Below are 13,944 nucleotides of genomic sequence, written 5' to 3' on the forward strand. Positions count from 1 at the left end.
TCCAGGGCTCCTCTGGGGTTTGCTGTTGGTCCTGAAACAGCTTCACTTGTAGGTCCTTGGGTCCTTTTGACAGTTGTGTTTTCTGTGAGCTGCTGGAGTCTTGCAATACATCGTGGATGTATGCCCACTAGTTTATCATACTGGAATGCAGAAATGTTCAGCTACTAACAGGCTGTGAGACCCTGAGGGGTTCCATTGTTTTAGTGGGATGGGGGCACCAGGCTAGAGGAAAAACCTTTACTGATTGTACATAAGGCATCCTGACTGGACAGGGGCAAGAGGGTCTGGGTGGTGGCTCTCCCCACACCACTTCTGCAAACCTTGACACTGGAACTTGGTGGTTGTGACTCGGTGAAGCTGTAGCAATAGTGTCTCCTGTTGCACCCTCTCGAGGGCCCACTGCCAGCCCCCTTCTGCATATGCAGTTTATGTGAGGGGTATGGTAGCTTCTGTTAGATGCCTTAAAGAATTCTAGTGTTTGTTGGTCCTAAAGTTTACTTTCATTGTAGTATGCCAGTTTCTTAACAAGACTGACCCAGTGGTTTCAGCTTCTTGTCTAGTGAGAAGTAGATCTTTGGGTTTTGTGATTATTTTCTTCTCCTCACTAAATGGGGGCCCTTGTAGCTCAGGCTGGCCTTAGACTTGTAGCAGTTCTCCTCCCTCACTTTCCCAAGTGCTGAAATTAGAGGAATATACCATCACTGTTGGCAAGAGAGAGGGATTCCAACATTTCTAAGCATTCATTCCCTCCCTCCTCAGTGCTGGGAAATGAAAGTAAGGTGTCATACATATTTAGCATGCACTTTACCATTGAGCCAGGTCTCTAGCCAGCCCTCTTTTTACTTACTTTTTTTTACTCTTCTTTTTTATTTTTAAACAGGGTCTGGAGCTGGCCTTGAACTCCTGATCCCCTTGCTCAGCCTCCCAAATGTTGTTACTTCTTATTTTGAGGCAGGGTCCTGATAAGTTGCCTGGGCTCGTGTCACATTTACTCCATAGCCCAGGCAAGCCTTGTACATGCCGTCCTCCTTGCTTCAGCCAGCTGAGGAGGGAGAAGGATGGGCTCAACCCTTTACTCACCACAGTCTCTATGATTTCACCTTTTCTAGAAAGCCATGGAGTTGGAATCATAGTTGTTTCCTTTTTCAGGCCCATTTCCTGCCACTTAGCAATTTGCATTTAACAGTTCTTGTGTGCAACTCTGGTTAGCCCAGAACTTGCCATGTAGACTGGGCTGGCCTCCAGTTTGTCATAATCCTCTTGTTTCAGCTTACCAAATGCTGGGGATTATAGGCATGTATGCCATATCTGGCTTCCTCCACAGTTCATTAATTCTTCTACTGAAAGACATCTTGATTTCGTCCAGTTGCGAGCTGTCATGACCAGACTACATGTTAGCATCTGTGTGCAGGGTTTGTGGGATCATGAACGTATGCAACATGTCACATAATTCCAGGTTACATGGTGATATGTTTAGTTTAGCCTGAGTCCTAAAGTGGTATAGCTGCACTCTTTGCATCTCCACCAGCAGTGACTAAGCAAGGCTGCACCACATCCTCACTGGTGCTTGGTATTTGGATTTGGGAAGTTCTGGCAGGTGTGTAGTAGCCCAGCACTTAGTTGAGACATAAAGGAAAACATCTTTTTATAACTTTGCATGCTTTCATACACCGGTGACTTCTTGATCTGCATTTTAGGATACTTGACCAGTTTTTTTGGGGGGGTGGGATGGGGTGGAGGGGGAGTTTGTTTTTAATGTTAACACAGAGTCTCATGTAGCCCAGGCTGGCTTCAAACTCAATACACAACCTAGGCCAACTCTGAACCACTTCTCCCGCCCTCCCTTCTTTTGTAGCCAATATGTTGGGGTTACAGGCATTTGCAACCTTGCCTGGCCCTCAACCTGTCCCTAATCAGGCTGTTTTCTGAGTGTGTGTTTTGGATAGCAGTCTTTTGTCAGCTGTGTTTTTTGCAAGTCCTTTCTCCTTGTCTGTGGCTTATCCTCTCATTATCTTCATACAGCATCAATTCATTGTTTATGTGCTTTCAAGTTAAAAACATTAGGCTTGCTGAGTGCTATACTTCATTTGTACCATGGGTACTGTGAGCTCTCTGGATTCAATTGGACCTTTAAAATTCTTGGTTTGTACATTGATATCCTTTGCTGTCTGCTGCCATTGGTCCAGTTTTGCTGGTTTGTGTTGTCTCTGAACATCTGGAGAAAGGTACTGGTAGGGACCAGGGTCCTGTGTCAGTGAACATTATTCAGGGCTGTTTGTGGTTCCATTAGTACTAGTGCTACACTGTGATTACCTGTCAGAGTGCCCAGCAACTTTCTGGATTTATGCTGATGTGAAAGAGGCAGGTAGCTATGCTCTCCCCATACTGTACTTTGAACTTTGAATTTTGATCCCCCACAACAGGGGAGCAATATGGTAAGGTCCTTTATGTCCCTCAAAGATCCAGGCTTCTGCATGCTCTTGTGAGCAGTTGATTTAGGTCTTAGGAGGCTGTGAAAGAGGGTAGATAGTGTCACCATATTTTAAAGGTATTTTCAGCTTATAAGGCTCATTGAACAACTGCACTTTTAAGTTAAAGAGCATCTCCTGCACTCATGGTGTTCCGAGGGTGTGTTTATGCCTGTTTATGTGTGTTTGTGCCTGTTTATACATGTGAATGTGGGTGCTGCAGCAAGCTAGTCACCACTGAGCACTTGTTGGCTGAACGTAGTTAGAACACACAGTTTGCATGTGTATAAGAATATGTATGGGCCATGGAGGAGGCATCTGTAAGTGCAGCATGCCCCCCAGCACCCTTGCACTGTGCCGATGAGGCTGAGTACCTCTTTGACTTTGACAGTGCTGGTGAATGGTATAACCATTTCCAGTCTTGAGACTTCCCAGCCATGGAGCTGAGAAAATGGCTCAGAAAGTGAAGAAACCTTCTACCAGGTTTGGATCTTCAGCACCCACATGATTGCCAGGTAAGGATGGTAGCCCATTGGTCATCGCAGCTCTTGGAAGGCAGAGACAGGGATTCCTGGCAGAAGCTGTCTAGCCAGACTAGAAAAATTAACAAGCTCTGAGTTCAGATGAGCAACCCTGTCTCAACATGTACAATTAAGAGAGATTGAGGAAGAAACCCAAACCCAATATCAATCACTGGCTCCATGTGCATAGGCAGCATGAATGTGTGTTTGCCATCACATGCCTAAAAATGCACCCAGAAACACTGAGCCAAGTTTGGGGTACCAACAAGAACTACTATCCAGCCACTTCTCTACAGTAGCTTAAAGGAAGTCACATGTTTTGGCATCAGTCACTCTCACATTAGAAACAGGACAATAGAGGAAGTTGTTGGTTAGAACAATTGTCGTTGCATTTGCCTGAGTACATCTGCAGACTGTAACAAAATTGTCACCAAATGTGCAAGTTGCTGAAATAGGCTCCAAGGGAAGCATTCTTTGCTGTACTAGGGAAAAGCTGTCCTGGTTGTGTCACAGGTCACCTAATAGAATATGCCAAAAGAAGCCCTAGCTTGCTTTTGTTCCTGTTCCCTCCATGTTCTCAGGTAGGCAGAACTATATGAGCAGAGGCAGCTGGTCTTTCTGGCCTCGCTCCTGCACGTCATCATGCCTGGGCATTTTACACTGTATCTCTCAGGGGAAGCTTTTGCATGTGATTACATAGTGTTCACTCCTGTAATGGCATGGAACCAACTTCCTTCCAACGAACAGCTGTCCTGCACTAGGAGATGACTCTGCAGGCATTGCCTTATGGACAGTGAACCTGCTTTTATGATACTTGATGGTTCTCTCCTGAAATGTGCTAAATGAATGCTGGATGCTTGGCCTCTGGTCAGGAGTCATAGCTTCACCCTGCTTGCTTCTTCACGCTGCTTTTCTTTTCTTTTTTGTGCTCTGATGGAGAATACCAGAGATGGGATGTGGGGGAGCCCACAAAGGAAGAGTTTCTACCTTGTAGGGTCTTGTGCCCAGGAAAGCACAGCAAAGACCCCAAGTGCTCAAACAAGAGCTATGCTTGGATAAGTTCAGATGGAGGGGACAAGGTGAAATCCAGGACTGCCTTGTCTCTGGGGAAATGGATGAGTGAGCCAGCCAGGTACCTCTGGGATTCAGACATGCTGTTGTTCAAGTCTGGGAATGAGCAATTTTTAACTTGGCCATTCTACTCTTTTTGTTTATTCTCAGACAAAAGCATTAGACAAGTTAAAATACAAAAAGGCAGCCTCAGTTACATGGAGAAGGGACATAAGGAGTCTTAGGGAACAAGCAACATTAGCCTCAAATGTTCACTGACCAAGGAAGAACAAATCTTGCCAACAGAGAGACATAGACATAGCAGGTGGAGTTAGGACCGAGCCCAAGAAGTGTGCAGAGCTATGCAAGAGCCCCCAAGGGCTTTCCTCAGAGCAGGCTTGTAAGAGAACTAAAGATAAGGCTATAGAGGATAGCGATTCTCCAAAAAACAAGTTGAATCCCGTCCAGATTCCAAAAGGACTTTTCCCCCAGAGCTCATCACGCTGCTTTTAAAGTCCATATGCTCATAAAGTTCTTGGAAATGAACATGGAAAAATAATTTGGAGAGTGCTGGGAAACGCAGAGTGTGAACTGCCTCTCAGAAAGGGAAAGGGGCCGGCTGCCTTTCTGCTTAAAGCAGTATCGACTGTTGACAAGCAGCCAGGCTAGTGTGAGTGGAGGCCTGGCACCCAGCCTTTGACAGTGGCTCTGACGGAGATGCTTTTGATGTTTCTCGGACACCATCCTTAAATACTTCTCCTCCTTTCAGAAGGAGTGTGCCTGCCTGGAACATGGCATCCCTCTTCTCTCCTTCCTCAGCTGTACCCTACAGCTCCTGAGGTACCTGTATGTATCCCTCAATCAGCTGGGGTCTCTTTCTCCTAAGTGTGACATCAAAACTGCTTCACTGTATGGGACCCTTGGTCTAATCGCCACTTCCTAGGACTTTGAAGAAGAGAGGTTGGGCCTAGTGGCTATTCCAGGTGATACTGTGATGGGGAGAGATTGTTTTCCACAGTGCCCAGCTATAATTCCATGTTGGTCAAGTCCCTGTGTGTTGGTGAAGAAATGCCACTGTTCAGCAGCTTGAGTATGTTTTGTTCTAGCTATTAACATAACTTTATTAAAAATTCCAGTTTGGAAAGCTGCCCTGGCTCTTAGAGGGTTAGTTGCTTGGCAGTGGATAGTGTGAGTGCCACAGGCTGGCTGTGCCTGGGAGTTAGTTTACAGATTGGGACATGTTCAATAGGCCTTGTACTTAATAACTGCTCCTTAAGGCTGTCTGGAAGATGCTCATGGCACTTGCCTCTGTGAAATCTACTCTCTCTTCATCAAGACCATGTGAGTGGCAGGTACCCAACCGAGCACACACACTATCGACCAGGATCCCAGAGGGGCCAGACCTAGGATGAGGGGTCTAGTTGCCTCTCACCAGATGGGGCTATTCCAGAACTCAACTCTGGAGTATGGGAGTGGCCAAGACAGGCACTGGTGTCCTCCTTGCCACTAATTTCAAGTGGTACATTATCATTCATTGAACGCCATGGGGCTTCTGATGTGTGGCCAGTCCCAGTGTGAGCGGCAGCAGGACCCAAGTTAGGGAGGTGAGGGTGCTGGTGTATCATGAGGGGCTGCTCAACAGCTGGCATGGTATATGAGCCAACCCAGCAGCTGCAATGGTGTTGGCAGGAGCAGAGCTGACTGTCCTAAATGGTGAAGAGTGTGGCTTGAGCTGGTGGAGAGAGGCAGGGGTCATAGTAGGGCTATATGGTGTGAACCCCAGGGAGCACAGACAACTATAGTAGGCCTCCGTCTTCCCAGAGCTGGACTAGATTGAGTCCCCTCAAAGATGATAACACCCTTCCAGCTAGATTATGTAGCAGGGTGCCAGACTTTCAGCCTACGCTCTGAGACTATGGGTGCTGAGGCTGGCTTGCACCTGTGTGCACATCTGAGCACTATGCCAACTGAGTCCTGACCTTGCACAAGTTCTGGGTCTTTGAATAGAGAAACCTGAACATCCATCCCACTTCACCCCCATCCCCCGGGTTGATGTCTGTTTCTTCTTGCACTCATGTTGTACTTGTGCTACCATGCATTGCTCTGCCCAGGTAAAATGAAGGTATTTGCGGCCAGTTCCACAGGCCTGGTGCCAGCTGTGACCAGAAGCAGCACACTGTGCTATAACATGGTTTGCTGGACACCTGCTGTTCTTACTTGGTCTTCTCCTCCCAGTAAGCTGCTATGAAACTCCACAGTCTGAAAAGTGTAGTGTAGCTGTGGAGCCTAGCTTTAGTTGAGAGCACCACATCTTCAGAGCCAGCATGTGGCTTGATAGCTTGTGGCTTCCAGCTCAGTCTTGTGCATTGCAGCCAGGGATAACACATCAGCAATGGTGGTGGGGCCAGGTGGCTTGGGACTTGGAAGCCCAGAAGCTGTTCCGTTAGGGCGACAAAAGAAGCTACTCCATTGTGAGATTCCTAAGACTGGTTGACTTGTCTCCAGGGCATAGGTCAGTTATCTGATATCGAGCCTAGAGTCCAGGTTCCACTGGTCAGAACCAGTCAGCAGGTTTTACATTTTAAGGGGGCTGTAAAAACAAGAAGAAAAAGAAAACAAGCCAGGCAGTGGTGCTGCCACTTTAAAGCCCTAGCACTTGGGGGCAGAGGCAGTTGGATCTCTGAGTTCAAGACCAGCCAGGTCTACAGAGTGAGTTCCAGTACAGTCAAGTCTACACAGAGAAACCCCGTCTTGAAAAACAACAACAAACCCACAAAACAAAACACCTAAATAGAATATACAACAATGCCTATTTGTGGCTTTAAAAGAAAGTTAGGTACACTTGGGTTGGAGTTGATTCATGGTGTGTCATGGTGTGAATAGAAAGCAGAGGACAGCTTGAGATGTCATTTTTCTCCTTCTCCTTATGGGTTCCAATGATGTCAGATTGTACTCTCTGAGCCATCTTGCTGGCTCAAGCCCAGACATCTTACAGAAACCCTTAGGCTGGCATTACTCAGTCTTGGGGCTGATGGCTGAGTCCTGCAGAATGCTGCAGGGTGTTGGGAGTGTCCCTGGCCAGTCTGTGTTAAACTGTGACTGGAATGGAGTACCTAGAATGATTTGCACACCTTTGTATTGGAGGTTTGTTTTTGTCTCGTTTTACTTTTTGTTTTGTTTCTTGAGGCAAGGTCTTATGTAGTCCAGGCTTGCTATGTAACCAGGGACAACCTTGAACTGACATGTTCCTGCCCACCCTGCAAGAGCTGGTATTACAAGCATTCACCACTATGCTTGGTTTCAGAAGGTTACTGCCTCATCTCGGCTATCACTACAGTGACTCTGGAGCCAAATCTTAGCACTGCACTTCAGGTACACAAGTCTCTGAGAATAAAACAGCAGTGGGTCAAAGGGCACTGAGCAGAGCTTGAGAGTTTAGTATTTGTAATTAGTTTTTAGGACTGCTTGCAAAGTAATCACTGTTGTCCTGCCCAACACCCAGCTGATCTGTTCATGGACACATGTCCTAAGAATGTCCCTGTCAGGAAGGGGCCAAGAAGTTGAACTGTGGTCCTTGTTTTGGTATAAGACTGTTTAACATAAAGAAATACCATATGGCTTCTCTTGACAGTGACTGGGCAAAGGTTGAGGTCAAGAGTAACAAAGCTAGGGTTAGGATCAGTTTCCTCACTACTTATAGCATGTGCTGAAAGTGGCTCCTGATAAAATTTGAGAAAGAGGAAGATAAGTAGGTAACTAGTTTTTTGTTATTGTTGTTTTAAATTACATGTATTGAGTGTCCATGTAGAGTTATATGCATACATGTGCCAGTGTCCTCAGAGGTAAGACATGTTGAATCCCCTGCAGTTACAGGTAGTTGTAAGCTGCCCGACATGGTTGCTGAGAACTGAACTTGGGTCCTCTGGCAGGAAGGGCTCTTAACTGCTCAGCTGTCTCTCCCATCTCTCCAGGCCCTTGATAGAGGTTTATATGGTAAAGGAGATAGGTAAATGTGAGATTTCAGATGCGGCCTGCAGTATGGAGCTGTAGTAAAACGGGACACAGAGGATCGAGTGTATAGCTGAGACTGCTGCACCCCTTCTTCTGGGGGTGTTATGGGGTTTGGAGTGGGCCTGCAGGGGTGGGTGGGCAGCTAAAGAACAGAGTGGGAAGAGTTCAAAGTGGTGCTCTGGGAAACCTTCCTATTTGGGCTGACCTGCCCTGCCCTGAGAGCGCTGTTCAGCGAATGACCAAGTGGTGCTCACCCCAAGTTTTTTGCCCATCCGAGGAGAGGAGGGGCTTCTTAGGACTTATCTTTACTAATTAGATGTTATTAGACATAATTTATCCAAAGTAATCATTGAGAAATGTTTGGTAAGCTATCAGCCTACAGATCTAACTTCATATTCAGTGCTGTCCTGCATGATGTAGGGGCCCTATTTTTATAGCCCTTCAGAGGGGGCCTAGTATCTGGAGGTCCACCTCCCAAAGAGGCTGTTGTGTTGTACACTCCTACCTGTTGTATTTTTTTAACTCTATTTTATGTGGGGTTCCCTAGAGCCTCCAACCCCCCAACCCTAGGTAATGAGGAAAGGGGCCACAGACCCTTTTACTTCTCCGGGCTGTTGAGAGTTGATAGGTTCTTTGGGGGGTTATATCAGTTTCCATCAACAGCAGATCCAGCAAGCAGTCTCTTCCAAGCAGCTTCATTGAAACGTTTCTCTTCATCTGTCTCCTCCAGGTCGCCACACCATCAGTCTCTGATCTCTCCAAACTGCCTCTTGCTACACGCCCCCACCACACACCACACACCACACCTTCTCTTTCTGGGCTCTCATATTTATATCCTCAGAGTCCTAGACCACACCCCTCTTTATGCCACAGGAGGCAGTCTGGTACCAGCTGTCAAAGACCATGCCCTGCACAAGACATTTATCAGCTGTGGACAAACTAAAGCCCAAACTAAAATCCCACACTTGGGTTTAAAACAAAAACATATTAACATAACATAACTAAGCTTTTAAAGAAATCAAAACTTCTGTTGTACCTACCTTTCCTCTTACTGGGGCAGCTGACATGTGGATGTGTGCGTCATGCACATTCTGGTTTGAGTCAAGGTCTTGCTGTATAGTTCAACAGACCTGGAGCTCAAGACTCTTCAACCTCTGCCTGTCTGGTACTGGTCTCACATCTGTGTGCCACCACACTGACTTCTGGATCCTTCTCAAAAGGACACGACCAGTTATGTCTAAGAATCATTACTTTTACCATGGTGTGTGTCTAAGTAGAGACAAGCTGGTCACAGAAGCTGCAGTGAAGTAAACTTCAAGACTGGGCTCCTGTGTTCCAAAGTGCCTGGTAATGCCTCGCTTTAGATGGTGTGTCTCAGAACTGCTAGAAGTTACAGAGTTTGGCATGTATGTACAGCATTCTTTTAACTTTTATTTGATCATTACTGTGTTTTCCAACCTGGACAGGTGAAGAACTACTTCCCAGGCTGCTGCTGAGGACCCAGCCTCAGGATAGATTTTTGAACTTGCTTATTAGGCTGTGGGACTGCTATTTCTGTTCTGTCTAGCTTGCCTCTTCCACCTTCCTACCTTCCTTCCTTTCTTTTCTTTTCTTTTCTTTTCTTTTCTTTTCTTTTCTTCTTTTCTTTTCTTTCTTTCTACCTATGTGCATTGGTGTTTTGCCTGCATGTATGCCTGTGTATTGGTGTCAGATCCCTTGGAACTAGAGTTACAGACAGTTGTGAGCTGCCATGTGGGTGGCGGGAATTGAACCCAGGTTCTTTAGAAGAGCAGCCAGTGCTCTTAACCGCTGAGCCATCTCTCCAGCCTCCCTCTTCTACCTTTTATTAATACACATTTGCAGGTGTTGTCTCATAAATCCTTGCGTGGTTCTGTCTGTTGCTCTCTCCAGCTTCTTCTACCTTCTTTTCATATTAGTGGGCCAGAAAGAATGCCAATGATGCCTCCAGCAACAAGAATACCTGACACAGGTGTTATTGTAGTAGTGTTGGCTGGAGTGTGGGCATTTTTTCCCCGTCCACTTCTCTTCTGATTCCACTTTCCTCAGCTGCCCCATGAGCATGAGCTTGTTTTGAGTGTTGGAGATGATGAGCAGGCTCCTGGGGGCCAAGTGGCAGGTATGGTAGGCAGAGAAGCCACCCCTGACCGCAGCTTGTCTCTGCTCTCTTGTAGATCCTCTAGCCGCTCGATGGGGAGTCACAGAAGACCGCTTGTGTGTGTCAGATCCCTGCCTCTCCGTAGCAAGAGAAGTGACTACAGCGCCTCCACAGTCATGATGATGAAACTGGTATTAACTGAGTGGCCCTTATGGATTTTTAACTCTAACTCACAGTGAGCCAGCAAGCCATATGTTTACAGTCCAACCAAAAACCCTTCTGCGTTGCTGCACGTCTCGTGTGAGGAGTTGAGACGCCTGGCGGTACAGAGTGGAGCACAAGAGTTACTTGCCAAGGAGTGCGCCTGCAGCAGAACGAGAAGACGTCTTAATTTATCATTGGAGAGAGATGATAGTATTATTTATATAGGTAGAATAAATATATATATCCATATATATATTTTGGTGGTAATGAAAATGGCTCCGCAGAATGCCGACTCAGAATCTATGCAAGTACAAGAGCTGCCCGTGCCCCTGCCGGACCCTCAGAAACCCAGAGACCCAGAGGCTGAGACCCAAGAGGAGACCACAAGTGAGGGGTCCATAGACAGAATCCCCACACGCCTATGGGTCATGCACGGGGCAGTGATGTTTGGCAGGGAATTCTGTTACGCCATGGAGACAGCACTGGTCACGCCTATACTGTTACAGATAGGTAAGTGCAGTGCAGAAGGCCTGACAACTGCTGAGTATGCAGCTATAACCACAGATGGTGAAGGTCCTTTGGAACTCTGCCATGGGTCCTTGTCCTCTGTGCCTTGACCTCTGTGACAGCTTTCTTCTGTTAACCTGGTTCAGGGCCTTGTTCTTTGTGTTTGTAAACATTGTGTTGCAAGTCCTAGTGTCAAGGTACTTAAGAAAAACAGTGTGTGGCTATGTTGGGCATGCTGGCTGTGGAGGCCACTGGCTGTACCATCATGGCTGGGGATCCTATATCACAGTCAAATTTTTTGCCTATAGAATGGGAGTGAGTGCAATTCCACCCCAAAGGTGACTGCAGCCCTGCCAGTTTGCCACTAGAGTAGGTACCAAAGTTTTGTCGAACTCTTTAGTTTTCTCTGTAGGCTCAGGAAGTTTTTAAAGAGGTATTTCATCTCTGAAGCATCTAAGAGAACTAGATAGACAAAAGGTCAAGTAATCTAGAAGCATCAGTTTTATTCTAGACTTTCATGTAATCAGGATTAATAGTTTAAAAATCTGTCTGTTTTGGTTGTTTTAGCAATATTTCTTGCCACAACATAACTGCATATTTGCCTGATGAGAGCTAACCCTGATGTGCTGGGATCAGTCAGCTGAGCATGTGGATGTGTAACCTCCCATGAAATCATCACTATTTCTTCTGTCGCAAATGGGATGATGTAGCTCTGGCCTCAGAGCACACAGGTTTCTGTGGGAGCAGGCTTCCTGACGTGGCCACACTCACTGCCACACACACTCTTGCCCTGAATTAGCAAAGCAACTGGGATAGGTCTCATTCTGAGGTTCCACTATGGATTCTGGAGTACTTTTCTTCGGGACTTAATCTTTACCGTGAGCTCCCAAAGCCAGTTCTCAGAAGGCCTGGGAGGTGGCCGGAGGACTGTAGCCAGATGTATTGGGGGCTCTTCTGGAGGGCAAGTAGGCCTAGCAAACCTGTTCTCTTGTTCTGTCTGTCGCTGTGCTGCTTCTCACTGCTTGGGGGCGTATCATGTGAAGGCACAGGAACAGACGGGACACCACATCTGCCCTTGGGTGGCCAAGCCCTAGAGAGGCAGGGGTGAATGACCTGACTCCTACTCCCCAGCTGCTTTTGTAGGTGCCTCAGACCATCTTGAGGGTTAAAGATACCTCCTCTGAGGGAAGGGTACTAAACAGCAAGTCCAAAGGAGAGAGGGGTTCTGCTGTGGTCACGGAAGACAGCTCAGTAGCTTGTCCAGTGAGAAACAAGTGGGAAAGGAGGCATCAGGCTGCCTGGTCTTATAGCAAATCTGGAGACAGCATGGCCTTTCATGTTGGCCTTCCTCTTATGTTAGGACAACAGTGATGCAATCCACAGCCGCCTAGAACCCTCACACTTCATGGTTTGTACGGTTTCCTTATGATCTTTGGCATGTACTTGGTTTTAAATATTTATAAATGAGGTTTGTTGTGTGATTTCAGTCAATTGAAGATAATAAATATGTTATCATATATAACTCCCAAGTAGCTGAGATTATAGGCCTGAACCACCAACCCCTCAGTGACTCCATCTTACTAGAGGTAACTGTGCCTTCTTGGAAAGATCCACGTGACATTGAGGGGTACAACCAAGACCCAGCAAGGCCCAGGGTTAAGAATTAAGAGCTTGTGAGAAACAAATCTTGCCAGTGCTCAGTGAGAAGCTTGGCCACGGACCTTTCCCCAGCTGAGCTTTGTGGCAGTCACAGCCTGGGTCAAGACCTGGAGTGCAGCTGTTGAGAGATCTTGAGCCAAACTACTGAGCTGAGCATCAGGTTCCTGACCCATAGAAATTGACTGAGATGACAGATACTGTAAACCACTCTGCCTTGTGTGCCTTGTCACACAGCCATAGAAGGCTGATGTATGGGCTCTGGGTGTTATGTTTGAAGCTTTATGGCTATACTGTTTCTAAACCCATTTTGATTTAGAACATAGTATTTTTCTGTTATCTAAATATATTCATATATACCTATATATTCATATGGACTTTTTTTTTCTTCCTTCATTCCTTTCTTTCTTTCTCCTTTATTTTATTTTATTTTATTTTATTTTATTTTATTTTATTTTATTTTATTTTATTTTATTTTATTTTATTTTATTTTATTTTTGAGACAGGGTTTCTCTGTGTAGCCTTGGCTGTCCTGGAACTCACTCTGTAGAACAGGCTGGCCTTGACCTCAAAAGATCTACCTGCCTCTGCCTCCCCAGTGCTAGGAATAAAGCTGTGTGGCACCACTGCCCTGCTGTATACTTGTCCTTCTAAATGGTGTCAAACTGCTTTAAATTTGTCGTTTTACATTGATTGCTTGAATTAATTGAGGGTTGTGGGTCTGCGCTTGCTCAGAGGATAACTTTCAGGAATCAGTTCTTTCCTACTGTGTGGGTTCTGAGAATTGAACTCAGGTCATCAAGAATGGTGGCAGTTGCCTTCACCTACTGTACTGAGCCATCTCACTGGCTTTCGAAGTGATTTCAGAGGAAAAGTTTTCTTGACAAATAAAACTTTTCTTCATAAAATCTGTCTACAGTGTGTAGTAGGAAGTCTGTCATTTTTCAAATGTTCAGTTTCCCATAAAAAACTTTCTGGCTGGAAGGCAGCAAGCAGAAGTTAGTGAGCAGAGCACTAGCTCAGATTCTAGCCTCGGAAGTCGGCAGACCTAACGGGCTCAGTCCAGGAGTAGCCAATCAGACGAGGTTATGCAGGGCTGACTTTTGGCAGTCGCTAAAGGCAGTGCCCTTGTGTTGTCCTGAGAGTACACGCTTCTCAGTAAGTTGTCTTTGCTGTTAGAATGTAGCTGGTAAAGCTGGGGTGCAGAAAGGCTATCGAATGACCCCTGGAGAAGTCAGTTGTGCTTGCTGCTTACCGACTTCTTTCCGGCTCTCAACAGTCGTGTAGCAGGCTGCCTCCCTAGTCGCTCTGATGCACCAACAAGTTTTTCAGCCTGTATTCCCTGTGCCTTTACCACAGTACAGCTCCTCGCACTGTTGACACAGGGCTGGGAACAATGGAGGGGACCCGC

The 13,944-nt window shown here is 46.3% G+C and overlaps 1 protein-coding gene across 7 annotated transcripts in view; it reads left to right on the plus strand.

Moving 5' to 3' along the window:
- Slc45a4 (solute carrier family 45 member 4) overlaps positions 1-13,944 on the plus strand; it is a 66,750-nt gene that overhangs the window by 30,795 nt on the left and 22,011 nt on the right. For 6 of the 7 annotated variants that reach the window (XM_021628949.2, XM_060389286.1, XM_060389289.1 and 3 more), the window contains exon 2: positions 10,243-10,880. In XM_021628949.2, coding sequence (XP_021484624.1) covers positions 10,637-10,880 — 244 coding nt within the window. In that variant the 5' untranslated portion in view covers positions 10,243-10,636. Of the gene's footprint in view, positions 1-2,962; positions 2,984-10,242; positions 10,881-13,944 lie in introns of those variants that run through there. The other variant, XM_060389290.1, reaches the window with a different exon arrangement.

Source organism: Meriones unguiculatus, chromosome 8 (assembly GCF_030254825.1).
Source record: "Meriones unguiculatus strain TT.TT164.6M chromosome 8, Bangor_MerUng_6.1, whole genome shotgun sequence".
Classification (NCBI taxonomy): Eukaryota; Metazoa; Chordata; class Mammalia; order Rodentia; family Muridae; genus Meriones; species Meriones unguiculatus.